General features: G+C 38.6%; 1 protein-coding gene across 17 annotated transcripts in view; it reads left to right on the top strand.

Annotated features, from left to right (window-relative positions):
- The window catches only part of Arms (Ankyrin repeat-rich membrane spanning), a 482767-nt gene extending 477271 nt beyond the window's left edge, over positions 1-5496 (top strand). For 16 of the 17 annotated variants that reach the window (XM_070133201.1, XM_070133196.1, XM_070133200.1 and 13 more), the window contains 3 exons: positions 1902-2088; positions 2308-2425; positions 2628-5496. In XM_070133201.1, the coding sequence (XP_069989302.1) occupies positions 1902-2088; positions 2308-2425; positions 2628-3134 (812 nt within the window). In that variant the 3' untranslated portion in view covers positions 3135-5496. Of the gene's footprint in view, positions 1-565; positions 677-1901; positions 2089-2307; positions 2426-2627 lie in introns of those variants that run through there. The other variant, XM_070133191.1, reaches the window with a different exon arrangement.
- The last annotated feature ends 4504 nt before the right edge of the window (positions 5497-10000 follow it).

Below are 10000 nucleotides of genomic sequence, written 5' to 3'. Positions count from 1 at the left end.
TTGATATCTATTTTCCTCTTGACCACAAAATAGATGAAGGAGTTTGATGATGATTTACTATCATATACTATCTAATAGTATTTCTTTGAAAGGTTCATCTCATCATCTTTTTCTAGATGATATTGGCAAACATCCTTTCTTACGTACATTGCTGATAGATATAATGTATGTTTTGCTTTGCAGTTATACATCCCGTAAAGTACTGTAGAGAAATGCATCTGAATGTCTGACTAGAAAATATTCACGTCATGAAAAGAAATAGGTAGTCTTTCAAAAAGTCTTCATCAAATGAACTGCATATCAATTTGCAGATTATATTTTTCAAAATAATTAATATGGCCCAAATATCCGAATCTGTCTTTCGGAGTAATATATGCCATAGAGGACACCAACACAAGCAATTGCAATATATACTGCTCTTGCAGACTAAGGAAAATAATCTCCCAATAACATGAAATAGAGTTAAGCATAAAGCATTTGATGAAGAAGAAACCAATTGGAAGCCTGGCTAAACTAACATGAAAATAAGTGTTAGATAGACTGATATGTTAAACTAACCCTTTAGACAGTGGCGATGAGATGGGTGATGGTGACAGTGTGAGGCTCATCGTGCAGACCAACCTGGTGGGCCCACTTCACTATCCACGATCACCTACATACTCACCCATTTGACAAAGTAAGTAGATAGCTGGGGCTTGTATAGAGGACATTGTGACGAAGCATACTATAATTTGAGACTTGTAAAGGTGTTACTCTTTTTCTTTTCTTCGTTTATATATAAAATTTTACACTTTTCAGCCCTGTCGTTAGATGATCATTCACTCACATGACTTATATTTATTTCCTCCACCAGACAGAGAAAAGCAATGTACTTTAACCACATTGTAGTATTATTAATAAACATAATACTGCAATGAATTGATGTGAATATACACCCAAGCACTATAAAAAACACAATTAAGACAATATTACATACATGTTCTAAACAAATTATCTTATGTTATTCATCGTCACCATCAGCCATCATCATCAGACATATAGAATATTTTATTGCTCTTGTATCATGTTATAATGGATTACAATATTAAGAATTTAAGGCACTGGTAACAACAGCTAGCTGTATATGCTGTTGAAAATAAGCTTTGCTGTTTTATGTTTTGTATATAATTCTAAGAATTAATGTTTAGTCTTAATATGTGAAGTGTGTTGTTGTATTTGTTTTTAAAGTTTCCAGTTTGTGATGGTAAGTATAAAAGGTTTGTATTTTATGTGCTTTATCACCACAGACTTAGCTTGGCATTCACTGCACTTAGCTTTTGTAACAGACTGCAGATTATATGATTAACTGGAGAATATTTCCTCCTCTTCTTAGGTACTGTTGGTTGAATTACAGAAGCTGCCTTAAATATGTGTGTGTGTGTGCGTATGTGTGTGTGTGCATGTACCAGAGATGTGTGTATATATAGCAGGTAGGGGGGGCATCTGAGATCCATACCCTTGCTGCTTTCCAAGGTTCCCCCTACTGAATTTATCTTGGTACACTTGGTACACAGAGACTATGAGGAGGGGGCCTAAGGCAATTAATTTCAATATCATTGTGGTTACTGACTAAGAACACTATTCTAAGTATACAACTGTTTTTTAATGGAGAAAAAATGTTTATGGTACAAGCAGTGATTGGTCTTTTGTTAGGTACAATGTGAATGAATGTTGATATTGTCTGAGTTAGGGAGTGGGTATTACAAAGCAATGTATGATTTCTCATATGGATTCATATGTATGTGATATACAGGTAAAAGTTCAAAATTATGTAATGAGTTCATGAGCACAGTTATGACCTAATATTACAGTTTTACATTAGGAATTATGATTTAATGTATAACCATTTTATCATCCCACAGGAGAAACTGGTGAAGGAGAGGCCTCTGCAGTTAACGGAGGGGAGGAGATGGATGTAATGTTCCTGCAGTCGTCACCACTTCTTTCTCATCGTGTCGTATCAGCACCAACCTCAGATGTGGAATCCACTGCACCTTCTCATGCCTCCAGCTTCTCCCCATATAAGCCAAACAATGTGTCACTATCCAGGTAATCCACGAAAACTTTTTTATTATTATTATTATTACTACTACTGCTGTTTTTGTAGCTTTTATTATACGTAAACTTGTGTCAACTTCGTATATTAGATCTATATTGATTAGACATTTAAGATGATTGTAGTACAGAGAATAACATTTACTGTTTAAGTGTTTTAAAGTCAAGCAAAACTAATGTATTGTATTATAACTCTTATTGTACTTTTTCCAGAGCCTCTTCATTACGTTGTTCCTCAACCTCCACCTCACCTAAACACAGCACAAGTGACAAACCATTAGGGGTGCCAACTCTTAGGAATGAAGGCAGAGAGTCTTCACCTATAGGACGGGTTTGTATATGATTCTACGTGTTTTAGCTACCAGGACAAATTACAGTAAGATGTTATAAGAATATGATTAAAGTTAGTATTAAAGATTGTGGTGTTAAGACATTGTTTTATAAAAGAAAATGCAGTATGTTTTCAATAGATATGAAGCATTACATGATTGTGTGTTAGTTTTAATTGTAATGGCTTATTTTCTTTTTAACAGATTTCAGTGTCAAATAATTCTTCTCCACTGCGTCGTAGTCGACCCCAGTCACTTAATCTGGGTCGTGGGCTTCATGACCCAGATGCCTCAAGTCCTGACACTCCACAGCAAGATAATCTAAAGGATGGAGAAATTCCTCAGGCATCCTTACCAGATTTACCAGGTGCAGTGGCGGGAATGAAACACGTCACCCTTGCAGAGCAATTCTCCTCCAACTCTATGGAGAAGCTGCGTCGCCTTAAGTATAAACTCCACCGTGCCCTGGGCTCTCATGATGGCCCACTAAGCTTCCCTTCAGATGATGCTGAAACATCACCCTTAGTTTTGGCAACTCCTACACGACCATCGCCAGTAACCACACCAGACCCAGAAGTGGCTTGCCAAAATGCTAATTCAATTGAGACTTCAAGCAGACCACTAACACCCTTATTAAAAAATGCTCATGATTCTTCACCTGGACGCATAACTTGCAAATTGCCATCTGCTGACCGTGAAACTCCAGTTTAAGACAACTGTAGGCTGGAATAGTTATTTTCATATCATATAGACTTAATAAGAAGCTTTCCATTTAGAAGTAAGGTAAATACACACACACACACACGCATGCATAGGACATGCACGCACGTGCACATACACACACACACACACACACACACACACACACACACACACACACACACACACACACACACACACACACACACACACACACACACACACACACACACACACACACACACACATTCACACATACACACACATTCACACATACACACACATTCACACATACACAAAAGGGCATACCTGTATTTGTATATACTGCAATCATTTGAAACAAAAAGTAGCAGGAGTTGAAAATATCTTTAGTCATCTTAGATTTATATCAATTTCTAGGAATTTAAATACCAAGTTACTACTGAACCTGATTAGTGATATCCACAGAGAAAAGGTGCTATGCTGTCACCAGACAGGGAGCTTCTACAAGTCGTCAATATGTGATAGAGAAATAAGACTGCTTATGGCTGTGACAGTTGTTGCAATTTTATTTTCTAGATTCATTCACATGATGCAATGCTTTTTCATCTGATGTTTAATGGTTGGGAGTGCTGGAGTCCTTTCATTTACATTTTTATATCATAATTCTTCTTTTTCTTGGTGTTATGAAACACTGAAAGACACATAACTTTTAAGGCCTAATTACTTTATTTGTGTCTCATTAGATAGCTGTGGTGCTGTTACCTATGTTCAATTATGTTAAAAAAGCAATGTTGCTATTTTATGAAGCTTACAGTTTTAAAAATCAGTTATCTTATTGTTTTAGTTGTACTCTATGTTTACAGCCTTCATGAACTCCAACATTATATAAGTGGTGTTGGCTCTTTTCTTAAGTATGTGCCAATTGTGATACTTATCATACATCCATTTATGTACTGGTGGCAACACCAGTTCCATATAAGGGTAGTAAGTCTTACTCTCCTGAATGAAGCAATGTTTTCTTTGTTTGGTATTTATGTTACTTTGATTGACATAGTAACACGTGGATATCTGACTCTTGATAATATGAACTGTGACATTCTGTTCTTAAAATATGTGTCAAACTTTTCACAGACTTATTGTGTATATTTATTAGTAATAATAGACTTACTATCATGAGCTACTAAATGTACATGTTATACACAGTAATACTTGATAATTTACACCAGTGTGCCTGTGTTAAGATTTTTACTTATTCACTTTAATCTGAATGTTTCAGGGCAGATTATCAATGTTTTGATTGAGTGAAAAATAACACCTTCAAATTGGAGGACATGTTTCGAGAATGCAATAGTCTTAGATAATGCTTGATATGCATTCATTTTCTACATCCGTTCCTCCCATGCATCAATTGGACCGTTGTAGGTTCAAGTGAGCATTTAACATTAATATCACCATTACCAGATACTGTATGTTAAACTGTTCTTGTTCCCTTTTTTTTTTAATGTTTTTCTCATCCATTGTTTATTATACTAAGAAATATGTCATGTTTGTTCATCCTCTTAAATGAGAGAATCTACTTCAGTGTTTACCTTTCATCACACTAGATTCCAGCAACAGCATATCCCTGCCGTTGAATGGGTGGAGGATAAGGAATTTCTTGTAGCAGACACTGCAAGAACTTTGCACATACAGTTGGTGTGATTGCCTTTTTATTCCATGTTAATTGTCCTTTATTTCTAGATGAGACTTGTATCTTTTATGAAGACATTACATAATTAGATTAGTGTACCTGAAGATAAAAGAGCAAGATGCCAATGGGAACTTCTTGATAGCCAACTATGATTAACAGGAAAATATTTTTTGAATGATTGTAGATATTCTCATAGATTCTCTCATACCTCACCTACTTGAAATGTATTGGTGTGTTTCTTAGATAAACCATCACATGTAGGAATAAACACATTGTAATTGGCAATATCAATCACTCATGGTCATGCATTTTATGAGGGCTGAATTATGCTTCAGAATGAGCATCATTTTATGCAAATTAATCATGGAGTATAATGTGTTTCCATTTGCATTTATCTTCATAGACCCTTTTTAAGATAAAAGGTCATTTCATATCATAACATTATCATCATTGTAACACATTTTGTAATGGTATTGTTTGATTTTAAACAATATTTAGTGCATCTGTTTGTAAATCTATTTATGTTTACTTAATTAAGTAATCTAATGTTATTAATGTTTATTTTAATACCTATACTGTAATAATAATTTGAATGGGTATTTATTGGTCAGTGCTTTATATTCATGTAACCATTTTCTGTTGTTGCAAATGTGTACAACAGGGCATTTACAGGAAGTTTATAGATAAATTGAAAACTATAAATGTAGTTTGTATTTCCACTGAGCCAAAGTGTATAATGTAAAAGTTTCTGTACACAGCTAAGAAAAAGACCTTATGAAGTAAGAATGCTATATCAAAATCAGAAATATTATTCTGTAATGTTCATTGAAACCAAATAAGTCCTGTCTTGTCTGTTTGTTTCTGCTCTTTCACACAATTACAAAGTGCTGTGTGATTTTTTGTGCTTGCTCGCCATGATATTTTTGCTTCAATTTTTAGGCTGTGAATTAATGTTTATGGTGTTTGCTCCTGCTACACAATGCAAACTTCAGTTCATTTATTCATATACAAATTATTTATTATCATAGCAAAGAAGATTAAATGAAAGGTTAAAGAGCAATGCGTGTTACCAGTTAATTCCATAAGATCCATGTATCACAAGCAGCTTCCATCATTTTACCCTGTAGGGGACCAAGGTCTATATAAGGTTGGGCTCTATGCAAATTAAGGAATGTTATGTTACCACAGGTAAATGACATTTGGAATGAGTTTTGTAGAACAATTACTCTATCAACCATGATAATTGCACACCAACACTATACCTGGTGATGTAGAATGTTCCTTTGGCTGGAGGGCTAGGTCCCTCGACAAAATGAAAATTTCAGTTAATCTAACTGAATATGTCATAACAAACAAATTAAAAATCAATAATAATGACATACTTTTGCTGACTGATGTTACAATTTACATTGACTAGAAAGTACATTTGTTCTATGTAAAGACTAAGTCACCTGTCAAATTTAGCATCAACATGAATTATTGAGGTATTCAAAGCCATATAATGTAATTCATGTAATTTATTTACTTGATTTAGGTATTTAAGATTCTTTAGTGTGCCAAGTGTCATTTAGGGGCACCCTAACAGCTGAAGTTAGTGCAGAACAGTTGAAGTTAGTGCATTATATTCTGAGAAATATTATTTTGAGTGCAAATGCACAAGTACCTTAATATTTCATTTATTTATTCTGAACAGCTCTCTTAACGAAGTAATCTTCCAGCAGACCTTAACAGGTGGCATAAGAAATGGCTGACCACACGAAGAAAATATTATGATGGTTCTTACAGTCAATGGCAGAACAAGTTGTAGCATCTATTCCAGTTATTTTAACAATCTTATTCATATCTTACTGATCATCAGCTTGCTTTCACCTTTTCAGCTGCAACACTGCTATTGAAACAGTCAAGTGTAAAACTCAACTGACTGATAAATTTCGTCAGTTAAACGTCCTAATCATATATAGTCAGTCTTCTGATTTATGCAATGATGCAATGAACCATTGCTGTGTTGTGCAAGAGGATGTGGATCAACCTCCACTGACGGAGCCATCAAGGACTGGTATCCCCAGGTCCAGTCCAATGTGTCAAGTTGGGAGGGTTGGACACCCAGGAGGTGGAGAAAGCAAATCTGCAACCTTTTTCCATCATAAATAAAGGAGTGCTCTAAGATGGCACTGGAACGCCACCTCAATATGAAATCAAAGAAGTGGATACGTCTCACAGGGCCTCAGTTCCTTTGTCATGAGAGGGATGGGGACCAGATGGAACAAGGGAAGCTAGGACTATTGGTCCTCTTATTCACCCATCTGTAAGGATAGACAAACCATTTTCTCACACTACCGCAGGGGACCAATTGTCAATACTTGGACACCCAAACATGCCATTAGGAGAGAGCCCATGGCAGGCAGCTATGATTGCATAAATATGGACGGTCTTAGAAAACTACACGGGGAGCTCCGAAAGATTCCAGTAGCAGTTTTGGTGAAGACCCATGTGGCCCAGCGAATAACTAACAAGAAGTCATTAACCCAAAGCAGGATCTATAAAAGGTATACTAATGACTTTTAAAATAAGGATAAAAAAGAAGACGTGTTGGTGCTCACTCCGGTGGCAAGGCTAGAAAGGCACCCACGGAGCCCTTTGGTGTCAACTCCAGAGGATTACATATGGTGGGTTCCAAGGAGGAACTAATGCAGTCTAGGCAAGGCCCATGGAACCAGGAAAGGGACACGAGCTGTAAAGTAGGACTTTTGACTGCAGGAATACAAATGTCCTAATTGATATCATCATCATTCAGAGCTAACGCCAAAAGGTTAACATAGCCACATCCAACCTTCACTTCCACCGACGAGGGTCCCTCATGGCAAGAAGCTCAGGTTTGGCAGCTTTGATCAATCTGCCCACACCACGACTCCTAGGTCGTTCCACAGGCCTAACTCCATCCAGGGTTGTCTCGCACAAAGACAACCTGGTGGGCAGGATCCATCTGTGGGAAACAAGCCAGGTGGCTGTATAGCCTGAGTTGGCAAATACAGATTGTGTAAATATCAGGTCCTGTGTCAATCTCACGGTGCAACCGTTGGTTGGACACGTGGTCCCGCCAACAGTCCCCATGATCTGGTGCAAGGACCTATTACAAAAGGCATCAAGATGAGACTCTAAGGCACAGAATATTGTCTAGGTTTCACCACCATATAGCAAAACTGGCATTATCAGGGCCTTGAAAACCCATAGCTTGGTCCTTCTGCACAGGTACTAGCATCTCCAAATACTCTTCTCGAGAGAGTTCATGATCCACCTACTGATTTCCTATTATGACAGGCCAGAGTTATGAACTACATTACCAAGGTATGTAAAGCTCTCTGTGACTTCAAGGTTCTCACTGCAAGCATGTACCCACCAAACAGGTTCTCCTAGCAAGACCCCAAAAACTTTTATCTTGGTCTTGGTCCAAGGGACCTCTAGACCTAGGTAATTTGCTTCAATGCTAAATGCATCCAGAGCCACCGCTAGGGTTTCCAAGGACTCAGAATAGCAAAATCAGTAAATTCAAGGTCAGTAACCTTGATATTGCCCAGAGTTGCTACACAATGACTTTGGACGGTAGCTCTGCCCAGTATCCAGTCCATGCAAGTGTTGAAAAGTGTTAGTAGGACACAGCTTTGCCTCATTTCTAAACTAACAAGAAAGAAGCTCGACAGTCCTCCACCATACTAACAGCACTTTCAGTACCAGTATACAAGCTATTAGTCCAATAATCCTTGTTGGAATTACTCTCAATCTCAGGATCTCTCAGAGTGATTCCCGATGCACCGTATCAAACGCCTTCTTAAGATCGATGTAAGCTGTGAGCAGCCCACGCCCGAACTTACGACGGCACTCTACAATGACTCGGAGTGCCAGGATGGTCTATTGTAAACTTACCAGGAGTGAATCCAGATTGCTCCGGCCTCTGGTGCCTCAGCAGGTGGTCTCTGATATGTCTTAGGATGTGAGTGAGAACCTTGCCCGGTATACTGAGCAGTGTGATGCCTCAGTGATTGCTGCAGTCCCATCGATCCCCTTTCCCATTCCAGAGAGGGATGACCACACCCCTCAACAGGTCAGATGGAATAGTATCAGACTGCCAGATGGCAGCCTGGTACTATTCCCTCTGGCATGCAAATCCCGAGTCAGGTTCACCACCACCATTTAACAGTTCAGCTGTAGTGCCGCAGGTACTTGCTGCTTTACCACTCTTCAGCTATGCGATCACCCCCCTAACTTCATTTAGGGAGAGTGGATCCACACTGATGGTGGGTCCAGCAGTGGAATCTCGACACCACCCGCGTCCAAATTAACTGTTGGTGGATCAACCTGGTAAGTTTTGATAAGCAGGACGTTCATTTTCTAGGAAATGGCTTTCGACCTTCTCTGCAAGACTCCTAATATATTGTTCCTTGTCCATTCTCAGCAGTGACCGTGTCCTGCGCACCTGGAAACGATGCAAATCCCAATCCTCTGTCAGATGAACCGCGCGACAAGCTTCTAGTGGCTTCTTGTGTCTCCTGCGAGATAAAATTCTGCATTGCTCTTGTGCGTTCACCAATCGATTCTTCAGATGCATTGAGCATTTCATTCTTGAAGGTGTCACACAGCACTATAGGGTCCGTCAGGTCAAGCGCTGCAAAACGATCAGAGAGTGCCTCGGCAAACCCATTGAAGTCACTCATAACAATACGAATATCTCGCCAAGGACAACTGTCCGACATAGAAGCAAGTTTGGCATATCTTTCACGTCATTAGCACTCAATCCTCCAGAACTGCAGTTCTGTAGTAGGAGCGTATACAGCAATACGAAACATGAAGCCAAATTCAAGCTTCTGTCTCAGTATTATTATACGCTCTTCGATCGGAAGACAATGTAGAAGACCATCCCTACATGGTCCTACCACAAGGCGCTAGACGTTACTTTATAGCTTCTGGAGCATCTTTTCCTAAACAACAGATTCCATTGAACTCTGTTTCTATCTGTCATGGAAAGGGGGTCTGGATCTTATAATAACACCGCTCCCGTGTGTTTATCCTCCTTCACTTATGCTGATCGGGATAACGTCCCTCAGGCTCAATTGGTCTATAGCTACTCCTTGTCGCTCATTTTCCTGCATTTGCTTGGCGTGATGTGAGTGCAGGAGAGGAAAGTGGGTGTCTGGTGTATCATTTGTCCCAC

Source organism: Penaeus vannamei, chromosome 18 (genome assembly GCF_042767895.1).
Source record: "Penaeus vannamei isolate JL-2024 chromosome 18, ASM4276789v1, whole genome shotgun sequence".
In the NCBI taxonomy this organism is placed as follows: Eukaryota; Metazoa; Arthropoda; class Malacostraca; order Decapoda; family Penaeidae; genus Penaeus; species Penaeus vannamei.
This window is presented reverse-complemented; position numbering and strand designations above follow the sequence as displayed.